Source organism: Pantherophis guttatus, chromosome 3 (genome assembly GCF_059756535.1).
Source record: "Pantherophis guttatus breed Tessera chromosome 3, ASM5975653v1, whole genome shotgun sequence".
Classification (NCBI taxonomy): Eukaryota; Metazoa; Chordata; class Lepidosauria; order Squamata; family Colubridae; genus Pantherophis; species Pantherophis guttatus.
In genome coordinates, this window is record NC_142065.1 from 51855238 (window position 1) to 51879155 (window position 23918).

Consider the following 23918-nt stretch of genomic DNA (forward strand, 5'->3'; position numbering starts at 1 on the left):
CGCCTTGTTTAGGGTGACCCGCTCTCTCCTACGGGAGCGAGGGAGGATCCCTTGCAGGGTAGAGCTGAGGATTTTGGACAATTCCTGCATGATAAAATCACTCAGATTTGGGCCGGCCTGGACTCCGATTGGATAGCTTCGGACGGGATGTCGGAGGTGAGTCTTGAGAGTGTCACCTGGGAAGAGTTTGACCATGTGACTCCTGAGGACGTGGACAGGATTTTGGGGAGGTTTAATGCTACCACATGTTTACTGGACCCGTGTCCCTCCTGGTTGGTGCTGGCCTCCTGGGAGGTTACACGAGGCTGGTTTCAGGAGATTACCAACGCTTCATTGAGTGAGAGGGTCTTCCCATCCACCCTGAAAGAGGCGGTGGTGAGGCCCCTCCTCAAGAAGCCTTCCCGGCTGTATTAGCTAATGTCCTGTCTCCAACCTCCGCTTTGCGGCGAAGGTTGTTGAGAGTGTGGTGGCGCGACAACTTCCTCGATTCCTGGATGAAGCTGTCTATCTAGATCTGTGCCAGTCGGGCTTCAGGGCGGGTTACAGCACGGAAAGGGCATTGATCGCATTGGTTGATGATCTCTGGAGGGCCCGGGACAGGGGTTGCTCCTCTGTCTTGGTCCTCCTAGATCTCTCAGCGGCTTTTGATACCATCGATCATGGTATCACGCTGCGTTGGCTAGAGGGGGTGGGAGTGGGGGGCACTGTGCTACGGTGGTTCTCCTTCCTTTCTGACCGTACACAATTTGTGTTGACGGGGGGCAGAGGTCGACCTCGAGGTTCCTCACTTGTGGGGTGCCGCAAGGGTCGGTACTCTCGCCTCTTCTGTTTAACATTTATGTGAAGCCGCTGGGTGAGATCATCCGTGGCTTTGGGGTGAAGTGTCAACTGTATGCCAATGACACGCAGTTGTACATTTCTACCCCAGGCCACCCCAATGATGCCCTTGATGTGATGTCCCGCTGCCTGGAGGCCGTGCGGATCTGGATGGGAAGGAACAGGCTCAGACTCAACCCCTCCAAGACTGAGTGGCTGTGGCTCCCGACGGCCCGATATAGCCAGCTGACACCATCACTGGCTATTGGGGATGAGATCTTACCCCCCTCAGAGAGGGCTCACAACTTGGGCGTCCTCCTGGACTCATGGCTGTCCTTGGAGGATCATATGACGGCCGTGGCCAGGGGGGCCTTTTATCAGGTTCGCCTGATCTCCCAGTTGTATCCCTTTCTGGATCGGGACGCCCTGCGCACAGTCACTCACGCCCTCGTCACTTCTCAGCTGGACTATTGTAATACTCTCTACATGGGGCTCCCCTTGAGGAGCACCCGGAGGCCCCAGCTGGTCCAGAATGCAGCCGCGCAAGTAATAATGGGGGTGACTCATCGCTCCCATGTAATACCCATCTTGCGCGAGCTGCACTGGCTCCCGGTGGTCTTCCAGGTGCGCTTCAAGGTGTTGGTTACCACCTTTAAAGCGCTCTATGGCTTAGGACCTGGTTATCTACAGGACCGCATTCTGCCACCGATTGCCTCCCACCGACCAATACGCTCCCACAGAGAGGGTCTCCTCAGGGTGCCGTCAGCCAAACAGTGTAGGCTGATAATCCCCAGGGGGAGAGCCTTCTCTGTGGGGGCCCCAGCCCTATGGAATGAACTGCCCCCGGACATACAAAGGATCCCCGACCTCCGTGCCTTCCATTGCGCTCTGAAGACCCTATTATTCCAACAAGCTGGACTGACAGGATAAAGGTTTTTTAAATTGGGTTTTGATAGGGGTTTTAAAATGATCTTAGTTGGATGTTTTAAATTTGGCTGATTGATTGAATTATTTTAATAAGCTTTTAATTTTTGTTGTACATTGTTTTTACCATGGCTGTTCACCCCCCTGAGTCCCTCGGGAGAAGGGCGGTATACAAATATAATAATAATTTTTTTTTTTTAAATCCTCCCTCTCATAACTTCTAGAGGCTCAGTACTTTAGCCCAGTCATCTGCCCCTAATGCCACCAGTAAGTTTCCCTTTTGAAATTCTGCTTCACCTGGAAATTTTCTTCGTTTCCCAATTTCTACCATTTTACTATGTTGCAGTTGGACCCACTTTGATAGTTTAGGGTTCCCAGATAACTTGCACTCAGTACACACTGACAATGTTCTATGTTTTTTTTTTAGGTTTCTGATTGAAGATTGGATAAAGAATCGATACAGAAAACTATGGAGCAGTATACCACAAACAGCAGTAGCTCAACAGAACAGATAGTTGTGCAGGCTGGACAAATACAGCAACAGGTATGATAGTTATTTGTAATTCAGATTTCAATATGTTGGTTCTTAACAGTTTTAAGTGCCCAGAAGAATAGGTACTTCCATATTCATCGTTAGAATTGTGCAAAGTATTGGGTTATCCTTTTTGCTGCAAAAGAAGCATCACTTCTTTGAGTGTAAAAGCAATCATGCTCCTCCCCAGTGTTTTTGCCCATATATGTGCACAGAGGGTACGTCTGCCAGAATTTCTGCCAAAATGAATTGTACTTCCATATGGTTTGCATAGCCCTACAAGGGCACATTCAGTCTCTATACATTAAAATATAATTATGAAAACTAAACGGTATGTCTATTTCTTGGCCCGGTCTAACACTAATGTAATGATTTGTTTGTGGGTGATGTTTGCATAAGATAATTTAATACTTAACTACAGTACTACGTATAAAGTTAGAGATCTCTTGGATTAATGTAAATTAGGTTATGCTTATCATACTGGGGTTTGTTTTTGTTATCTATGTTTCTTAAATTTCAATGCTTTTTTCTGAGAGAGATCACAGTATAAGGCTTACACTGATTTAGGCACAATACAATATCAGTGTGTTCAGATTTCTTCCTTCCAGAAGCCACAAGTCAGTCGTCTGTTTCTTTTCTGTCCTTATTTAGAGCTTCCAAACTTTGCACTGAGAAAGGGTGTACTTTGCTTCTTTTTGACCTGAGAATAATATTCAGATTAAACATTGATAGGCTACCACATTAGAAATGGACTCACTCATTCCTCCTTGTAGGGCCTGTTGTCTCTTCTGGCAGTTTTTTTTTTTTAATCTTGTCTTGAGCATTTCCTCCTGCCAAGTTTCAAGCTCTTCCTGTTCCTGTTCCCAGCAGCAGGGTGGTGTGACTGCTGTCCAGTTGCAGACTGAGGCTCAGGTGGCATCTGCCTCAGGCCAGCAAGTTCAGACCCTCCAGGTAGTGGTGATCTATCTGTTGTTTTTGTGTGAGCACTGCATGAATCACACTATCACTGCATGTTCAATGCTGTGTTTGCACTGGGGCTTGAAATGGAAACAGAAAAATAGTGGCAGTTATAATTATAAATAACATCTCATGTTCCTAAATGGGATGGAATAAGCTTCTCAACCGATTCTCATGCTTGCTGTGAATCAAAGGAGTTATAGTTCAATATATGAACTATATGCATATGTATGGGTGATAGCTCATTCTAACTGTAGCAGATAACAGTCAAATTAACTGTTAAAATGTTGGATTATCCAGTTAAAAATGCATGTCGCAAACTAACTTATCTGAAACTTCTATTACTACAGATTTTTAAAAATAGGGATAATATGCTGGGGGGGGAGGGACTGTGGGCTTGCCACCCTTCAAAAAATCTTTTTAATAAAGAATACTTAAAATTATATATTTGAGGGGTTGTTTTCCCTTTTACCAGTGAGATTTGCAAAAAAAAAAAGAATTTTAGTTTGAGAGATTTAGTTAATGGATTATGTTTAGGACAAAAATCAATAATATATGTTAGCTTAAAATATTAAAATACTGGAGAACAAAGATTTCAGATCCTGATTTGTGTTCTTCTGAAATGGTAAATGTCATGTGAAGACTCTTATCATTTGTTAAAAAAGACAAGAATACTATTACTTTCCGTTTCCTCTGCCCTTTTAAGGATTAGTGTTACAAAGCACATTAACATCCATCTTTTGATGTCATCAGAGGTATCTTTTTTCTTGTTTAGAATTTTTTTTTGCATTATTACACTTTTCAAAATATTCAGTATTTTATTATATCTAAGAAATAATAAAATAATGTTGATAAAGTTTATTTGCATTGCATTGACCTACTCTGAATTTTACAATATGTTCCTTTTTAGCTCTTCTATTTCTTGTTTTGTTAGTCTTTTCCAGCCTAGAATTATCCATATATATTCAATTTCAAATCCATAATTTGGTAATTATGAAAATAAAAATCCAGTGTTTTGAAATAGTTTTTATTTAGCTGGCCTAAGTCGCATAGAATGTCTCCCTTCAGAAGACATTCATATTTTATATTGTACTTGGATTTCCATTTCAGGTCCCAAATACGTCTGAATTAGTTACAAGTGCACATACAGGTAGACCTTGACTTATGACCACAATTGAGCCCAAACTTTCTGTTGTTAAGCAAGACAGATGTTAAGTGAGTTTTGCCCCATTTTACAACCTTTCCTGCCTCAGTTATTAAGTGAATCACTGCAGTTGTTAAGATAATAATATGGTTGTTAACTGAATGTGGCTTCCCCATTGACTCTGCTTGTCAGAAGGCTGTAAAAGGTGATCGCAGAACCCTGGGACACTGCAACCGTCATAAATACATGCCAATTGCCAAGTATCCAAACTTTGAACACATGACCATGGGGATGCTGCTATGGTTGTAAGTGTGAAAAACAAGCATAAGTCGATCTTTTCAGTGCCATTGTAACTTCGAACAGTCACTAAACAAATGGTTGTAAGTCAAGCACTACCTGTATTCATAAAAACATTTGAGTTTCATTAAATTTAGCAGCCTATCTTCAAAAGATACTGCTACTTCTTGGTGTCTCAAATTAATAGGAGATGATATAGTATGCAGTTCTTTGGATTCAGTCTTAGAAAAACATGGTGGCTGCTTTGAGATGTTGCAAACAGGTGGTCTGTTTGTATCCTGTGCACTCAAAACAGTTGTTAAGTGAGTTGTGCTCAAATATGCGATGTTTTTAGCCTTGGTTGTTAAGTGAATTACTGCAATTGTTAGCTGAATCACAGTGTCATTAAACAGATCTGACTTCCTCCATTGACTTTGCTTATCAGAAGCCTGCTGGGAAGATCAGAAATGGCAATCACATAACCCTGTGATGGTCATAAATCATAAATCACTTTTGTCAGTGCCATTGTAACTTCAAATGATCAAAATTCGATGTTCAGGACTAGCTATATGTCGTTGGGAAACAGGTTATGAGTTTGCACCCTGCAATTTTCAGGGTCATTTCCCTTTTCCTCCTCCTCTTTCTCCTTCTCGATTAGAAATGGTCTTCCAGTTGTTAGCCATTTTTTATTTTCTGATGCTTCCAAAACCCTCAAAGATGGGTTTGCCAATGACTTTAGTCAGAATCCATGGAGCTCAAATTGCTTGGCCCATGTACTTGGCCTATTGTGACTCCTTTTGTCCCATAAACTTGTCCCAAATGTTAGGGTTGCTTTGTCAGGCTTTTCATTTTTTGTGGTCAGTCCTTTCCTACTTTCAAGAGTTTTGTAGAATTAATGCTGATTTGCTCTAAACTGCAAGTTATGTTGGAACTGAATTATTCCATTGTCATGTCGCTTGATCTTCTCTATAGTGGCACGATTCTTTGTTTTAGTTGCTCTGTAGCCTCTGCAGTTCTCCTTATTGTGCTTTACATACAGATTTGCTTTGTTTTTTTTATTTTTCAAGTTTCCTTGCCTCAAATTCTTCAAAGTGCTCAAATCTGTGCAAATTTCTTTATCTTTAATTCCAGTCACATTTTACATTTTGTTCTTTTATTTCTTAATAATGTCATTCCTTTGTATTTTTATATATTTGTATTTCCTATTATTCCTTCATATTTTTATATTATTATGTTTAGTCACACAGTCATCAGATATTTAGACTTGATTTGACATTTTTATTCACCTATCCAGGCCTTTTCAGGGACCTAGAATAGGCAGATACTGTTTTTGATGGCATATTATGATGATGATGATTTTCTGCAGAACTTCTACATAGGAAAATGTTGGTGCCTGAAGCTAATTGCTTATCTGAGCTTGTGTTTCATTGTGGTTCTTTTCTTTTCCCATTCTTTAGGTCCAGGGTCAGCCACTGATGGTACAAGTGAGTGGAGGCCAGCTAATCACATCAACTGGTCAACCAATTATGGTACAGGCTGTACCTGGAAGCCAGGGTCAAACTATTATGCAAGTTCCGGTTTCAGGATCACAAGGACTTCAGCAGGTCAGCATGCCCAAATGATGTACAAATTAGTGTTAAGCAATGCAGTGATTCTATTAAATCGGTTTTCAATCAAATCGATTTACCAAAATCAATTTAAAGACTAAATCATCAAATTACTAGCTTCAGATTGATTCAGCAATTTGGAAAAGGTTCTGTACTAGCATTTTCCCTAATTAATTTGAAGGATCAAATCAATTAGTTTGAATGGGTTCAAATTAATCCATACATTTCTAGATAAACCAGCTGTGTCTAGAAAAATACCAAAAATATTCCTCTGCCTAGGAAAATACAAGGAAGCTCAAACTGAAGTAACCATGACTTGTTGCTTTCCCCATCAACTGAAATTTAAAGATGCAATATGTCTGAATGAACAGAAACTCATCTATGTTCTTTTTGCTAATAAATGTAAATTATTTCAATAAATTAGTTTAATTCTTTTTTTAAAAAAAGTATTACATTTCTGTGAAGAAATTTCTTACATTTTTACTCTGTGAAACAAAATAATGTTTGTGTTTACCATTTTTATTGTAATATAGGTAGGCCTTGCTTAACAACCAGGTTTTTTTTAACCAATCCTTCAAAGTTTTGACAATCCCCTCAAAAGTACTGATGACCCAGTTCCAGAGTTCTGATGACAGCATAATCATGATTGCATTTCAGGCCCTTGGGAACCCAGCACACTTTTACAGCCAGTTGCAGTGTTCCTTGGTTATGCTTACAACTGCCATATTTGCTTAATGCTTAATTTGCTTAACCACAAAAAAGGTCATAAAATTTGGTTGGTCACGTGGGTGCTTCAACTTATGACTGTAATGACTTTAATGTAATGACTGTAATGACGGACATTCCAGGCTCCATTACAGTTGTAAGTAAAGGACTACCTATAGGGCCTCTCAACTTAATCCAGTTGGTGCTTCCCAAAATCATTAGTACTGATGGTGGATCTGTGATTCTCCAGATGTTGCTGGAATACTTGGTAGTATCACTTGGGTTAGTTGCCTAGCCTTCATCTTTAAAGGAAGAGACTTATAACAATAAAAATAATGCGCTGCTTCCAAATGATGAGATTTCAGCTTCATTTTGTAATCTTTGTAATAAAATTAGTTTAATGTTATTAATTGGGGTCATATTGAACATTGTGCAAGAATACTCCCCTGCTTGATAAAGAAGAGCTAATACTATATGTTAAAACACTTCTTGCTTAAGACTTCATATTCTTTTGAATTGTGAAGAATGTTTCCTAGGAGTATTTTTTAATACTCTTGCTGTAGAAAATACGTATAGTGGTGCAGCAAACTCACTCTTCAGCATTGTTTTATTGTTGCTTTTGTTATTTAATGTGCATAATTTCCCCCTAGCTTTTGTTTGGTTAACAAATCACCTCAGAATAATCAATTAAAGCCATAATTAGGAATAGTAGATAACAGCATCTTCTTCTATTTTATATGTCCACAGATTCAGTTGGTCCAACCTAGTCAGATTCAGATTCAAGGTGGACAAGCGGTACAAGTTCAGGGCCAGCAGGGCCAGACACAGCAAATCATCATCCAGCAGCCACAGACAGCAGTAACAGCTGGCCAAACACAGGTAGCATATTAAAAGGGGGAAGAAGTTGGAGAGGGGTTCAACTAAAGGGAGGAAGGTCAATGGAACATGCAGGAAAATTGATTTTTGGCATAGTGTTTTATGTGAAACCATGGGAAATTCCAAGGTATAATAGTTTTATATTATTGTTTTAATTTTGTGTGATGTTTGCTTCTGCAGACCCAGCCACAGATTGCAGTCCAAGGACAACAGGTAGCGCAGACAGCAGAAGGTCAGACAATTGTCTATCAACCAGTTAATGCTGATGGAACAATTCTTCAACAAGGTAGGAATTCTATGTGATACAACCATTTTCTAAGAAATATTAACTGTTTCAGAATTACATGCATTTTTTAAAATTTCTGGAACATGAGTGGGTAGCTAACAAGTTGTATACAGTCCTTGTCAGCCTCTCTACAGTGTGCCCTTTAACAAGAGCTGTATTTGCTCTTCTGGTAGTTTTCCAGTCTCCTGTTAGAGGGGAGTACTAGAGAGTGCTCCCTTTCCCAGAGCACCAGTGTTTTCATACTGACATCTGGTTTACATACTATTTCCTGATCACCTCAAAGCTACACTGTTCTCTTTCTTCAGTTCCATGTTTTACCAGACATACTTTCTTAGAGGTATGTATATATGCATGTCAGTAGCATCTATACAAGATAAAGATGTTTCTGTTTTAACAGATGTCAACAGATGCTACATTTGCATTTCACTTCAAAGAGCCTAATCTAAAATACTATGGTCTTAATTCTACTCAAAGCTAACATGTAGTATGAATTTTCTGCTAAGTTATGCATAAGATAACAGACATCCCTGTTCCCAATAGCTAATATTCAGAAATGCATTCCCATAGACTGGAAAGCCCTTTAGCACTTCCTGTCTGTAGCATTCTGTTCCATGAGTTTATTTAAGCCTATATAAAGCTTAGTGGACATTATTATTCTTTTGTGGGAATGATACAGTTCAATTAGCAACAAGTGAAAAGTAAGTTATCACTTATACTTTAATACTTATTGCCTTAACAATAACGTATTTAGCAGAAATCTTGAATTTCACGCTAGGTTAGCTTTGTTTAGAAATACATGCTTAACTCGTATGTGGATAGGTCATTTTAGATCTCAGTTTAAAAAATCATATCCAAAACATCCATAAGCATGGCTCAGAATGAGGGAATAACATTTGAAATGGGACTAAATTTGTTCCTTATTTTTTATGCGTTCTGTTCTGTTTAAAGTTACAGTCCCTGTTACAGGCATGATCACCATCCCAGCAGCCAGTTTGGCTGGAGCACAGATTGTTCAGACTGGAGCCAACACCAATACAACTAGCAGTGGACAAGGGACAGTAACAGTGACTCTGCCTGTTGCTGGAAATGTGGTTAACTCTGGTGGAATGGTCATGGTATGTATTGCATTCTATACTCCCCCTTCTATTATTGTGTATTATTGTATACCACAAATGGGCAAACTTTGTGGCCTTCGGGAACATTGCCAATTTTTTTCTCATGGCTTTTGTCCCAGCAAAGTTGCTTAAAATAACTAATTTTCCTGAACCTTGCCAGCAGGACAAACAAACAAAAGATATAGTAGCATCATTGGGCAGGAAAGTACTATATTAGCTCATCTACTGATAAGCTGAACTTCAAATTTTTAACCAAAATATCATTAAAAATGTGCAATCCGCAGATATCACCTATCTACATTTTTCATTGTATTTTGGTTAGAAATTTGAACCTTGGGCTTATCAGTGGCTGAACATATATGTGAATATATATGAGAAATGTAGTACTTTAGAAAAGTAGCATGGTATTTATTTGGGGCTAAATCCATACATGGATAAGCCAAAGTCAATTTTAGGTCCATTTTGGAACCTAAAATACTCAAATTATCCATGAGTATATAGAATAATGAAATTTCCCTCCATTCCAATGATGGGTTGTTTTATTAGTATGTGTGATATATGTGAATGAGTACTTTTGAATGATTGCAAAGCCCCTTCTCAGAAACATTCATGAGCCAGAGCACCAAAAAGATTGCCAGCTTGATTTATAAACTAGATCATTTCTTTTTATCTTGATATCCATTCGCTTTTTTATTTTTAAAGAAATTTGCTTTGATTTTGCATATTTGGAATATAGTTGATGTAATAGAAATATTCAAACTACAGATACTTTTATGTTAATTTCTATGAGATTTGCTGCAGAATTTTGAGAATATTTTTTCAGGAAGTGAGTTGAATTCTAGGAGTTGGTTGTGTTCACTTCCCACTCCTACTTTGTCTTTCCGTGCCTCTTGGTGAGAAACAATTTAATCAGTATATTTCCCTGCTTTGATGTAGATGGTGCCAGGTGCTGGATCAGTGCCAGCTATCCAAAGAATACCTTTGCCTGGGGCTGAGATGTTGGAGGAAGAGCCACTGTACGTAAATGCAAAACAGTATCACCGGATTTTGAAGAGAAGGCAAGCAAGAGCCAAGTTAGAAGCTGAAGGAAAAATACCTAAAGAGAGGCGGGTAAGATTATCAATTGCTATTACAATTCATGAGGCGCAGAAGATAAATAGCTATATAGCATTACGATTGCTCAGTAACATCCATCTGTAAAAGTCTTTTCCCATAATTATAATGAACCATATTGGACTCAAAAGGATACCATATTTACAGTATAAACTGATGCCTTTTTGTTTAATGAATAGAAATAGATTATTGGTTTTCAAAGTCTTTCTTGGCAAGTCACTAGAAGTAGATTGCCTATGTTTTTTTAGTCATAGAAATTGCATACACTTTAATGAGTTAAAATAAATTTTAGTTGAAAATTACTGAAAAAGTTCTTAGCCGATCATAGAAGGACGAGAGAAGATGTGTATAATTGTACATGTGGAATACAATGCATTTTCACAAGCAGTACAATACATTAATACTAATGCCTTGTTTAGACAGTGACACAAATTTGTTTAGGACAATGGTACAAATTTTGGTTATCTCTTGTTAAGAAATACAGACTTGACAGTGCAATAAATGAGCAAGATGTAGAAATGAATCAGTTATCCTGGAGAAAGAAATAAGCAGTCTTTGCAACTTTAATTATATGAGGTAATATGGAGGCTTGGTTATTATACAAGGGATAGTTACATAATACAAAGTGACTCTATGAACAAAGAGATGGGTTCTGAACATTAAAAGAATAAAGCTCAAAATTATTAGCCATGTAGGAGTTTCCATATGTTTTGTATTCCTTTCATTTTTTTTTGTTTCTTCTCTAATCTTTCTAGCCAAACAAATAACTTACCCCAAAATATCATTATTCATTCTTTTTCTCAGATCTTTGAGCAATTCTCTTCTTTATTTTTTCTACTAGAGATGCCTAGGAATTAGAATTAGATAAAATGCCTCTGTAGTTAAATACCAGAAGAAGCTCTATAGACATGCCCACATTTCCTTTTTCACTTTTATGCACTCCAGGTTAACTTACAGGTCATTCCAAATACTGTCTTGTTCTTAGTTAAAGTAATATTTAGCAATTACTCCAGCTAGATTCCAGGCCCAAGATCTCTGAGTATTTACTTATACAGGCAGCCTATATAAATCTTCAGGTCCCAACTTTTCTGTTTGATGATTTGTGTGGGGAATTAGTGCACATTTGTTAGACAGTTGGCAGTTCCCAGATATTTCTTCTTTTATCATCATGAGAGCTGGGAGGAAAAAAGCAGTAGCCATAAGAAATCTGTAACATGTCACCTTTATTTTAAAGCAGAAGTTGTTTGATCAAAAAATATAAACGTTGATATATTTTGATGGTTCTACATTTGATCATTTGATCAAACGTTCATTTGATCCCTAAACATAAGAGTTTTCCTTTATGAAACATCTGAGGTTTCCCTTACTGAAAAGGCCGTGTTGGACAGTAGATGCAAAGACCAAATGGGCTTTCGTTTTTACCTCTTGACATCAATCCAGCCTAATTGTAAAAATGCTAGTTAAAATTACTGGAATAAGTTAATTACAATTGATGCTCTTTAGGTCTGTGAGGCCTCAACACTAGATTTTGGGAAAATTTCTTCTTTCAGACTAGATGATAATGAGCAGTGGTCACCAACCAGAGGTCCACGGATCACTGTTGGTCCGCAAGAAAATTTTGGTGGTCTGCAGAAAAATTATTTGCATTTTTTATATTGCACTAAATACTATTTATCTTTTTTTAAAAAAATCATATTAGTGTCCATGGGATTTAAAATTATGAATTTAGTGGTCTCTGAGGTCTGAAGGGTTGGTGACCCCTGATACTGAGCATTTTTCTCTTCCTTTTTAGCCTTAGCATTATTTCAACCTTTTCAGTACCTGGTCTTTAGTTAAGATGGATGGATGGATGGATGGATGGATGGGTGGATGGATGGATGGATGGATGGATGGATGGATGGATGGATGGATATATATGTGTTCTAGCATTACATAAGGTGTGCTTTCATCTCTACAATTTTGTAATTGTATATACAGAAATATCTCCATGAATCCAGACATCGTCATGCGATGGCAAGGAAACGAGGAGAAGGGGGACGTTTCTTTTCTCCAAAAGAAAAAGATAGTCCCCATATGCAGGTAAATGAAATTTATTTACTTACTTAAGTTGATCTTCATGGGTAGGTGCTTCCAATTTACAAATTTAGCATTAACCAGAAATAAGTTCTGAATTCTTGTTACTTTTTTCTCACTTTACAAAGCATGCAAACTTAGTTCACTTTGACATTTTCATCTAGCTCCAGGGTGGATAAAAATCAATGATTTTTAAAAAAATTTTTTAAAAAATCAGATTTTTTTTATTTAAATCGGATTTTTTTTTATTTTTATCGAATTTATTTTAATAAAAAACTTTTGGGGTAAAAATCTATCGTAAGATAGTTTTCTATTTAAGATACATAAATAATTTAGTTTATTCAGCATGAAATGGAGCTTAGTTATGTAGCATGAGGCTGTATATTCTGCAACACTGGGACTCTCGGTGAGTCAACAGTGGGTCAAAGGAGTAGCAGAGATGACAGTTGCTCTTTAAAAATTATGATTTAAATTGAGTTGATTTAAATCAAGCCTTTTTACTAGTGATTTAAATCATGATTTAAATTGTAATTTAAATCAACTCGATTTAAATCAAATCCACCCTGTCTAGCTCAGTTATTAAAAACTATGGAACACTTAAGTAATCCATCTCAGAAAACAGTCATCTCCCTGTGAGTGTGTGGGAGTATGTTTTCTTATATATGTTTAAATTGTTATATAAAAATAAAATTTATATTGTTAGTACATTATGGTATAGGTAGTTTTAAAAACAGTACCGCTGGTATTTATTTAGCAACTGGCTTTGACAGAAATCTTACTTAATTGTGAGATGATCTGCTTTCCTTTCCTTTATAGAACAGCTTAAAAATTATGTTATTCACAAAATAATTCTGCTTATTTATTTATTTTTATTTACATATTTTAAAATTTACATTAGAAATCATAAACACTATTTGTTTCTGAACTTTGAGAGGTTGGATGGTCTTAAAACATAAAAGATAGGCATTAACAAATAGGGTTTTTTCCACATCTGAAACCAATTCTTTATGGTTCAGGAGTTTGGCTGAACCATTTTTGGTAGGTTACAGTCTGGGCAATCCCATAACAAATCGAGAGAGATCTTAAAAAGGGGAGTTGGGCAGTGCATCTCACCCCTGTCTCTCCTTCTCCATCGTATGGTTTACATGCCAGCCTGTTCTCCCATTGATCTTTTCAGAGCCTTCAGTTCCTCCCACCTCCTTAGCTCTCAGCTTCAAGAGTGGCAAATTCGAAAGTGACTTTTCCATCCACATGACATTTTTGCCCCCTGCTCATTGGTTTTAATTGTGTTAAGTAGACTTAGGAGTGTCAGAAGATGTCAGCAGTCACACACTGAAATAACTGTTCAAATCACCATATTTTTCAGACTATAAGACTCTCCGAAGTATAAGACACACCTAGCTTTGGGGGAGGAAAACAAGGGTGGGGGGAATCTGCCTCTGTCTTCCAGCAATTTATCACTTTGCAGCAAACAGCCTGGTCAGCTTTAGCACAAGCAGCTGATTGGCAGTTGGATCAGCTTTCCGGAATACCGCCTATCAGCTGTCCCAGGCTACGGGGATTGCCACTGCTCATCACCGCTGTCATTGCCCATTGCCTCTACCACCTATCACCGCCTCCGCACATCCTGTTTTCAGCCTCCACACATCCCGTTTTTGACCCATTTCAGGCAACCTATCCCCACCACCTGGAATGGGCCAAAAACGGGGCGCACAAAGGTCAAAAGTGGGGCGTGCAGAGGCGGTTGCAGGCAGTGGCAATCCCTGCAGCCTGGAACAGCTGATAGGCGGTATTCTGGGAGGCCAATCCAACCATCAATCAGCTGTTTGTGCTAAATCAGGTTGTGCTGAAGCTGACCAGGCTGTTTGCTGTTTGCTGCAAGAAGGTAAATTGCTGGGAGGCAGAGGCCGAAGTGTAGGGGCTGGTGGGTGGGCGGAGCTTCGGCAACATTCACTGTATAAGATGGACAGACATTTCCACCCACTTTTTGTGGGGAGAAAAGTGCATCTTATACACCGAAAAATACGATATATCTTATGATCTAGAAAGATTATGGTACTTCTGTTCATACTCATTCATAAGAGAGATTGTAGGTACAGAAGATCCAACTCTAATTACTTTTCATTTCATACTGAAGCAAATTAAATATTGCATTTCCTATTTTGCTTGAAAACAACAACATATTTTTCATGATATGTGAATAGCAAACAAGTAATGCCTTCTTTTTTGACAATTAAGACCTTTAAACGTGTACCCTCATAATAAGCCTTTCTTCAGTCTGATACCGTAGCTTCCTTAGCAAGTTTTCTGCAAAACACTGATATTGCCTACTTTTGCACATTTCATAATTCAGAAGCAAATTAGAATTATCCACTGAAGGATGTTGCCTTGTGTGCAGGAATCTAAAGTACAAGCCTGCCATTCTACAATACTTAATTAGAATCACAAGGCTGCAGCCATGGCAGCTGGCTAAACAAATGTATTGCAGCATAGTGTATATAATATTGTTTATATAAACATCATAGTATACTGAGGGAAAATCTAAGGGGAGCAGAAACTATCCGGGGAGTTGGAGACAGATGCTACCTACATTCTGCCAATTGGTCATCCCTTAAACATGCAATACTGTAACCTACTTTGCTAGATGTTGAAATACCATATTTTTCAGACTATAAGACACTCCAGACTATAAGACACATATTAGCTTTAGAGGAGGAAAACAAGGGAAAAAAATTATATGCCTCTACCACCCATTCGCCGCTGCCCATTTGCCACCAATCACTGCGAATGGGCGGCAGTGATAGGCTCCAGCGGCAGCAATTCCCGCCACCTAGAACAGCTGATCGGCGCCGCACCAAGCCCTCCCCCACTGCAATATTCACTGTATAAGACGCACAGACATTTCCACCCACTTTGGGGGGAGGGGGAAAGTGCGTCTTATATTCCGAAAAATATGGTATATACTATCGGTATAGTAAGCTAACATCTAGCTGTATTAGTTTGAGTACCACATTCCAAGTAGAAACTGTATAATAAATCCTTCTCCAGATAGTCTCCTTGAAGCAAGTTTCTGTCATTCCTGATTTGTACTATAGCAACATAATGTCTACCTTTAAATAACATGTGTTTATGTTTAGATACTATGAAATAGATAATAGAGATTACAAAACCTTTTTTTACATATATACAGGATTCTGGCCAGGCAAGTGAAGAAGCTATGACACAGATGATTAGAGTATCCTAACAACCAACTAAATAACAAAACATCTGGACAAACATCTTGTGTCTCTGCAATTGTTCCCTCTCCTTTCTATCAAATCAACTTCTGAAGGGGAAAATTTGCTACAACCTTGTTCTTTATCAGAACAAATAATATACTCGCAGTGAGTCATTTGTTTTAGCTTTTAAATGCAGTGGATTCAATCAACTGAGGTACTAATGGAGTGTCCATTCACTCTTCTCAGACCGGGGATTGAAAGTCTGGCTCAAGAGGCCTTTAACATTCTTGGCAGGACAAAGGCCCAGCTTGATAGCAATAGCAATAACTGACTTGTTATACGACAGCTATACCGTTTGGAAACTATGGGGTTTGAACCACACAGAAATACTAATGTTTGAAACAGCCAGAGCTGACATGTTTTGTTTTTTCAATGTGATTTTTTAGTCTCACAGATGCCGCTTTTTATTAGGATTATTATTACTTTCTAGCAGCATAACTTTCTATTGTTGAAGCATAATCTCTCATAAAATCTTGACAAGATGCCGAAAGTTGTCCTTGAAATACTGTCCATCATATATCTATCTGGGACAAAATTAATCTCATCTCAGGGAATGGCCATTGATTTTATGGCTAGTAAAGTGTTTTGTAGCAGAATTGTGTTTTTGACAGTTAAAGTTCATTAACTTGCTCCCCTAAAACCTGGCCCTGCAGGTTGTGGAATGTCTCCAGTTATGCAAACTAATCCTTTGCCTGGACCCATTGATTTTCTGTGATCAAAGGATAAGATGCAATACTGACCTGTGAACATCAGACAGTATGTAAGGACCATTCATGTAACCAAATCAAAACTCTCTATATCCTGTCAAAATTCAGACTGCTTTGGATATGAAAATATAAACTCTCCTTTCAAATTTTACATATAATGTACTTTGTAAATCTAACAATTCAAAATCTATTATTTCCTCTTGTGAAGAGCTTTTTCTTCCCCTTGGTCCTGAATGACCAAGTCTTATGTTTTATTCTTACACAAAACTGCAAAACCATAGTCGTTTTTTGCAATCTCACTTGATCATTCAGATTTTGACATCAGATCTGACATTCCTTCCTGCACATACCACTTTGTTTCATTTGTATATCTTCCATTACTTAATTCTGGTAAATGCCAAGACGTCTGCTTTTCAGCCCTTCAGTTGCTCAGCAAATCTGAGAATGGAGGAATACTGGAGTTGGTCTGTTACGAAAAACAGCAGTGAGCTTGACACAAGTACTGCATACAAAAAGTGGTCTGGTAATTGACCAATACATTTTTAAAAGGGGGTCTTGTGATTTTGGAAGAAGTGGTCCCTTACTGGAAACAGTAGACATTGGTCCTCACTTAAATTTTGTTGTAGCTTGGAGAAGTCTGCCTTCACAGAATTCCTTTTTTACTTGAAATAGAAGCAAGTTCAAAAGGGATGAAGAGAGAGTATGTAAATGCAAATTATTGTTATAAAAACAACAACTTATATTTAACAGGCTGGTAAACCTTTGGAATTAGTTTTGACAAATTTCAACTTGAAGTTGGCTGTGGACCGAATTTTAAGCAGTTGCTGGTCACATGAAGTCAGTGCTCTAACTTAAGCTCTTGGCAGCAAAGGGATTTGTTTCATTTGGTATCTGTAAAGTCCTGTTTAAGTCTGTATTATAGCTTGGGTATTTATAAATGTGTTTCCTTCAGTCTTTCTGATCTTTCCTTTATATTTTCAGTATACTGGGTATTTGATTATTGTCTTGTTTTTCAGCTGGCTGCTTCAGCATGTAGCATTTCTCTTCACTGTTTTAAATAACAAATATCTGATTGGTATTTAAGTGATGGTATTAGTGAAGGAACTATTAATGCTTTGTGGGTGGGGAATGGATTTTCCTTTCTACTATTGTTGTATATTGGCCTTCCTACATCTTTTATCTTCCAGATGTGTTTAGGTCCATTGCTCCTATAATTCCCATTGACAATTCCCAAAGGCTATGCTTTCTGGGAATTCTTGGGATTAATCCCAAAATATCTGTAGAACATCAGGTTTGGGAGGTTGCTGTAAATATTAAAAGCACTGATGCATTTTGAAATAATGCTGAATGAGGGGAAGATACTTTATTGTTTGGGTTAGGGATTTTTCTTCCCATAAATTCCTCTTTTCAGATGTCATTTTAATACTGCATATTGGGGTATTAAGAGGATCAAGGTTCTCCTAATTCTAATGTATATTTAAAACATAACAATACATTTGCAACTTAAAACTATCTAGCCATTGCAACCTTTACATTTATTAAAAATAGAAATAAAAATGGTCTTTGTGATTTCTGTATGTAGATGAAGCAGAAACCTATTTAATTTTAGTCTTTAGAAAATTTCTCTAGTTAGGTTTTTCTGTAATGGTGTAAATTACCTGATAGAATCTATTATTCCAATGGCTTAGATTTCATGTGTGTAGGACAAATATATTTCAAACTATTTTTTAATCTTGGGAATCTCAAACTACAAGATAATGCAAAATGTTTTGTTCTCAAGCAAAAATTAAAAGTAAAGTAATACCAAATGCAAACTCTTAATTAGAAATGAAAAGAGAGACCATGACATGCTTAATTGGAAATAGATTTAAGGATAAAGATGTAGTGGGTTTAAGGAACGTGTGAATTCTTCTTTTGAATTAGAAAGCACTGGAATGTTGAGCCTATATAAAATGGCTTGATACTTAGGGAGGGAATAGGTAACCCCCAAGTGATGTTTCTTCCAAAATTTTGCATGTAAAAAAAAAACTTATTTTTCTTTTTTCTTTTTGGGTTGTGAATGGAGCTGGGGCATTGATATTTGTGAAATTGTAATGCAAAGTTTGTATATAGTTCAAAAGTTTATAATTTTTTATTCTGCATTTTGAAGTGTATTTTGTCTTTAATAGATACAACTGTAAGTACTGTGTACACTATTAAACCAATAAAATGTTTATAAAATATGTTGTTCATTGCATTCACATTTTATCTGGAATTACAGGGATACTCAGCAGTTCTGAACAGCTAGAAATATTCTTTAAAAGTTTGAAGTTGTAGAAACATTTTCTCAAAAGCAGGTTATAAAAGCTATGCATTTTCACTGCATAATTACATTAAGTATCCAATAGTTACCCATCTTGCATGATTAAAGAACTGTCTTGCATTTTACTAGAAGGCTGCTGATTCAATCCTTTGTTCCATAAACTTTCTTATACTGGAATGTAAACTACAATTTACTTTGGCTTTAAAAATAGCTTACAATTTCCCCACATTTTGAATTGAATTTATGGAAATTTCCATAAATTAATCTGGAATCATTATTTCCTCCTTCAATTGGGAGCGAGGGAAGACCCCTTGCAGGATAGGGCTGAGGATTTTGTGCAATTCCTGCATGATAAAGTCATTCAGATTCAGGATGGCTTGGACTCCGATTGGGTAGATTCAGATGGGGTGACAGAGGGGGGTCTTGAGAATGTTATCTGGGAGGGGTTTGACCTTGTGACTCCTGAGGACGTGGACAGGATTCTGGGTAGGCTTAGCGCTGCCACATGTTTATTGGACCCATGTCCCTCCTGGTTGGTGCTGCTCTCCTGGGCGGTAACACGAGGCTGGCTTCAGGGGATTATTAACACTTCGTTGAGGGAGGGGTTCCATGCCAGTTCCATGGGGGAGAAAAAATCAGCGCCTTCCCAGCCGTCCAAGTCCAAGTCCCAGCTCGCTGGTCCTGGGCAGGGTCCCCAGATGGAACTAAAGGGGCCCAGGGTTCAGCAGCCCTCTCGGGGAGGGGCGGGTAGAGAAGTCATATAGGGTTAATACCCCAAAGACGCCTCACGCCCAGGGAAAGTAAAGACAAGTAAATTTGTCTTTACTTGTTTGAAAAATGCTTCAATTATGAGGGTATAAGGATTTTATAAACTTTTGCACCCTAGTCTAATGTGTCTCAAAAATCAAGGTAATGCTTTTTAATACTACATACTTTGTAAAGAAAAATGTTAACAGTTGGATTTCCGAATTTAAAAGATTTGGTTTTGAAGTCAAGGGCTTGCACATGGTTCAGCTTGGCACTCAGTATCTCTAACAAGTTATAGCAATGTCATAATAGCAATAGCACTTAGATTTATATACCATTTCACAGTGCTTTACAACCCTCTCTAAGCAGGTTACAGAGTCAGCATATTGCTCCCGCAATTTTACTGACCTTGGAAGAATGGAAGGCTGAGTCAGCCTGGAGCTGGTGAGACTCGAACTGCTGGTAGCCAGCAGTCAGCAGAAGGAGCCTGTAGTACTGCATTCTAACCACTGCACAACCACAGCTATGATGATGATGATGGTTTTTTTTTTTAATTTGATTTATATGCCGCCCTTCTCCAGAGACTCAGGGCGGCTTACAATGCGCTAAGCAATAGCCTTCATACTTTTGTATATTTATACAAAGTCAGCTTATTGCCCCCACAATCTGGGTCCTCCTTTTACCTACCTTAGAAAGGATGGAAGGCTGAGTCAACCTTGAGCCTTGGCGAGATTCGAACCTGCAGTAATTGCAGGCAGCTGGTCTTAATCAGCAGCTTAATAACAGGGTTCCTTAGACCACTGTTATGGACCAAGACCAAGGCTCTTATGCACATGTTATGATGCAAATGGTGCTTACGTACTTATATCATGACATCTGACACTCATACATAAATTGCATCATGTGCAATGGCTGATGTCATGTTATGTTATTTGTCCCCTTGCCTCCCCAGATGCTGATAATGCCACTCAAACATAGCATTTTTTTCCTGAAGCATGCCATTTAAAAAATATGGCTCCTCTCGAACTTTTACTAAGATTATAGAACATTCACCTCCCAAATAAAATTAAATAAAATTAATGCTATTGACATCAGTTCAAATATAATGGAAAACTGTTCTTTTTATCAGCACTATGATAAGATTCAACTGGCAGTTCATGTCAACATCCAGCACCTGCTGTGCTTTGAAGTCATAAAGTGCAGGGCAATTTTATTTTGCCTCATACTTTTGATGCATAATCAGAATGCCTTCACTTTCACTTGCAACTTCTCTATCCATATCATGCTAAATATCAGAGATTTCAGCCCATTCTAAGCCTAGCACCAAACAATTATATTTGGAAGACAAAGCATTTTTGAAAAGGCTTGGCTAGGGAGAAAGGCAAGTGAAAGTGTACAAAGTAGATCAGTAAGACTACCCGCCACAAAGAATTCACCTAAAACCTAACCCTTTACTAGTGTCTCTTACATATAAGGTCCAAAATGCAGTCAGTTATTTCCAAAGTTGAACTAGTCACTATGATTATCAGAGTAATCTGAAGGTAATGTCTGTATATGATGATTCTGATGCAGTATGATTCTGCATCAAGGGAGATGTAAATTAGGCCTGCACAATGTATGGCCCATGGACAACAAATGTCCTGCACAACAGTCCAGCTTTAAAAAAAAGATCTCAGTAAATGTATCTGTTTATTCACCAGATGCTGCCAGGTGAGGAAAGAAGTGAGTGCGCTTAGAAATGTGGGAGAATATGTTGCTGCATGGGTTGGGAAGGATGTGAAGGAGCTTTGCCAGAGATGGCATGCAGGTTGGGAAGAGCAAATAGGTGAGTAGCATAGGTTGGGAAGGGTGTTGGGGGGGCGCGTGTTAGGTGCTCTGTGGATCATGTTGGCTACATGAAGGAAAAGTAGGTCAAGATGGATGCATGAAGGTCAGTGTGTGTATGTGAGGTATGGTATCAGCCTGGGTGAGAAGTGGTTGAGAAGCTTGCTTGGGAGTGAGCAAGGGGTGCTGTGCAAATCAAAGACAGTGCACTGAGACGGCACAGGTTGCGAAATGCATGTAAGTGCCCAAGAGTTATCACAGGGTTGGGATGGGTGCATGGGATGCTATGGGGTGAAGGAAGGAGCCTTGGTGGCACAGCAGACTAAAGTGCTGTTAAGTAACACCAGCTGCCTGCAATTACTGCAGGTTCGAATCTCACCAGGCTCAAGGTTGACTCAGCCTTCCATCCTTTCGAGGTAGGTAAAATGAGGACCCGGATTGTGGGGGCGATAAGCTGACTTTGTATAAAAAAGAACACCGCTTGGGGGGGGGGGCGAAAGCCCTACTAAGCAGGTATATATAAAAGTATGAAGGCTATTGCTTAACCCATCGTAAGCCGCCCTGAGTCTCCGGAGAAGGGCGGCATATAAATCGAACCAATAAACAATAATAAACAATAAACTGGGACTGCCAGGATTGCCATTGCTAAGCCCTGTGTTCACATGATGTGCTTTACTACTGCATCACTTAGCAATGGAAATTCTGGTCCCAATTGAAATCATAACTCAAGGACTACTTGTAGCTCCCTTCCTAAGATATATACATAGGATTGTGTAAGCTGCTAGTCACTTCAGCAGCTGTATTAGAAAACAAGATTCTTGTTTTCTAGATGTACAGGGGTAGATGTACAGGGGTATGCAAAAGGTGCTGCAGAAAAAGGAAACATTTGGGGGTCTGTGGATTGAAAAGGCACACAGTGGGGTCCCCAAAACAAGCTGCATGGGTCATGGAAGTTGCATGGGGTGTGCAACAGGTGCTGCATGAGTTAGGGAAGGCAAGTGGAGAGGGGCACAATCGTGGGAAGGTGTGGGGAGTTTGCATGGACCAGGAAGGGTTCATGGGTGTTCCTTCTTCCCTTCCCCTTTCCCAGCAGGCAGGTAAATGGTTGCTGCTGAGTGAGGAAAGGAGTGAGGGATTGCAAGACTGGCTGGGAAATTGTCAAGGAATGAAAAAAATGAAGATCTAGAGACCGCAGCAACAACCCAGCAGCCTAGCATATAAATAAAAATATTTTACCGCAGATCCCATTCATCTCTTAGAAAACAAACAAAATAGAAACTTCAGAGTACAAGATAAAAACTATTTATTAAATATAATTAATTACTTTGATTTTGATCTATAAAAACCACTCGGCAATTCGATGAGATTATAAAATCTGTAAGAAAACTGGGCAAACTTTTACCTGTGAAAGCTGCACCAAATGATAATTTGTTATAGATGATTACAGTAATTCATTTACCTTCTTTCTCCCAGTGACCTTGAGTGGACTGCCTGGGAAAAGAGGTAACACTGTCCTAAATCAAGTTTACTTCTTTACAAATCAAGTTTTGTTGTTGTTGTTGCAGGCTTCCCATCCCTTTACTAGCAAGGGTACTAACAGCAATGAAATGCCAGCAATCAGGAAATGGTTGCTGGAAGAATCAAGCAAAACATACAGGAAACAATTAACACTTAGATTTGCAAATTTCATGTTGTTTTAATTCTAAGAAGAAAATTATTTCCATTTTTTAAAAGTAAGCAGAGTGAAAGTCAAATGAATCCCATAGCTGACTTTGATAGCGATTAAATATTGCCAAGCAAGTCTTTATCTGGATTCACATAAGCCATGTCATGCCCTATATTGGAGAGATTTCAACCCAGTCTAATTGTTGAAGCACACACAGTGGCTTCATTCACAATACAAGTAGTCCACCACTAATTCAGCAACAGATCAAAATTATGACAACATCGAATGAGGACTTAACGACTGGTGCACAAAGTTTCAACTGTGGCGACATCCCCGCAGTCATAGGATTGCATTCTGGGCATACAGGTGCCCAGCTCACGATTAAAACTTGGCAGCAAGCCACAATCACGAGATCACCATTTGCAACATTTCTTGCCAGCTTCTTACAGTCAAACTCGATGGGGAAGCTGGCAATGAAGGTCGCAATGTGCTCCTGTAAAACACTCCCCCACAGCCTTATCTTCTGAGGAAACCCACTACAGAGTAAGAGATCTCATACTCTGTAGCATTCTCTCACCTGTTGTGGTCCAAGTGAGAGGGATCTAGGAGTCAATCATTTAAGTATGAGCCAAATCAGGGGTGAAATGCTCCCGGATCGCCCGAAAATCCCTGCCCCCCCCTTTGCCCAGCTGAGCCGCGCAATCATCAGAGGCTTTTTTTTATTTTTAAAAGCATTTTTTCTACAACCTCTTTGGCTGAAAAAATGCTTTTAAAATTTTTAAAAAAAGCCTCTTTATGATTGCGCGGCTCAGCTGGGATTGTCAGAGGCTTTAAAAAAAGCCGAAGAGGTTGTAGAAAAAATGGTTTTAAAAGTAAAAAAAAAAAAGTTGGCCACGCCCACTCAGTCATATTACCCCACTACCACCAAGCCACGCCCACAGAACCAGTAGTAACAAATTTTACATTTCAC

At 38.7% G+C, this 23918-nt stretch overlaps 1 protein-coding gene across 10 annotated transcripts in view; it reads left to right on the forward strand.

The window, feature by feature from the left end:
• The window catches only part of NFYA (nuclear transcription factor Y subunit alpha), a 23613-nt gene extending 4984 nt beyond the window's left edge, over positions 1 to 18629 (forward strand). The window contains exons 2-10 of one of the 10 annotated variants that reach the window (XM_034414647.3): positions 2168 to 2284; positions 3140 to 3226; positions 6107 to 6253; positions 7709 to 7840; positions 8018 to 8123; positions 9072 to 9238; positions 10175 to 10348; positions 12329 to 12430; positions 15615 to 18629. In XM_034414647.3, the coding sequence (XP_034270538.1) occupies positions 2210 to 2284; positions 3140 to 3226; positions 6107 to 6253; positions 7709 to 7840; positions 8018 to 8123; positions 9072 to 9238; positions 10175 to 10348; positions 12329 to 12430; positions 15615 to 15668 (1044 nt within the window). In that variant the 5' untranslated portion in view covers positions 2168 to 2209 and the 3' untranslated portion in view covers positions 15669 to 18629. The remainder of the gene's footprint in view (positions 1 to 2167; positions 2285 to 3139; positions 3227 to 6106; positions 6254 to 7708; positions 7841 to 8017; positions 8124 to 9071; positions 9239 to 10174; positions 10349 to 12328; positions 12431 to 15614) is intronic. The other 9 variants (XM_034414651.3, XM_034414649.3, XM_087889545.1 and 6 more) reach the window with 9 other exon arrangements.
• The last annotated feature ends 5289 nt before the right edge of the window (positions 18630 to 23918 follow it).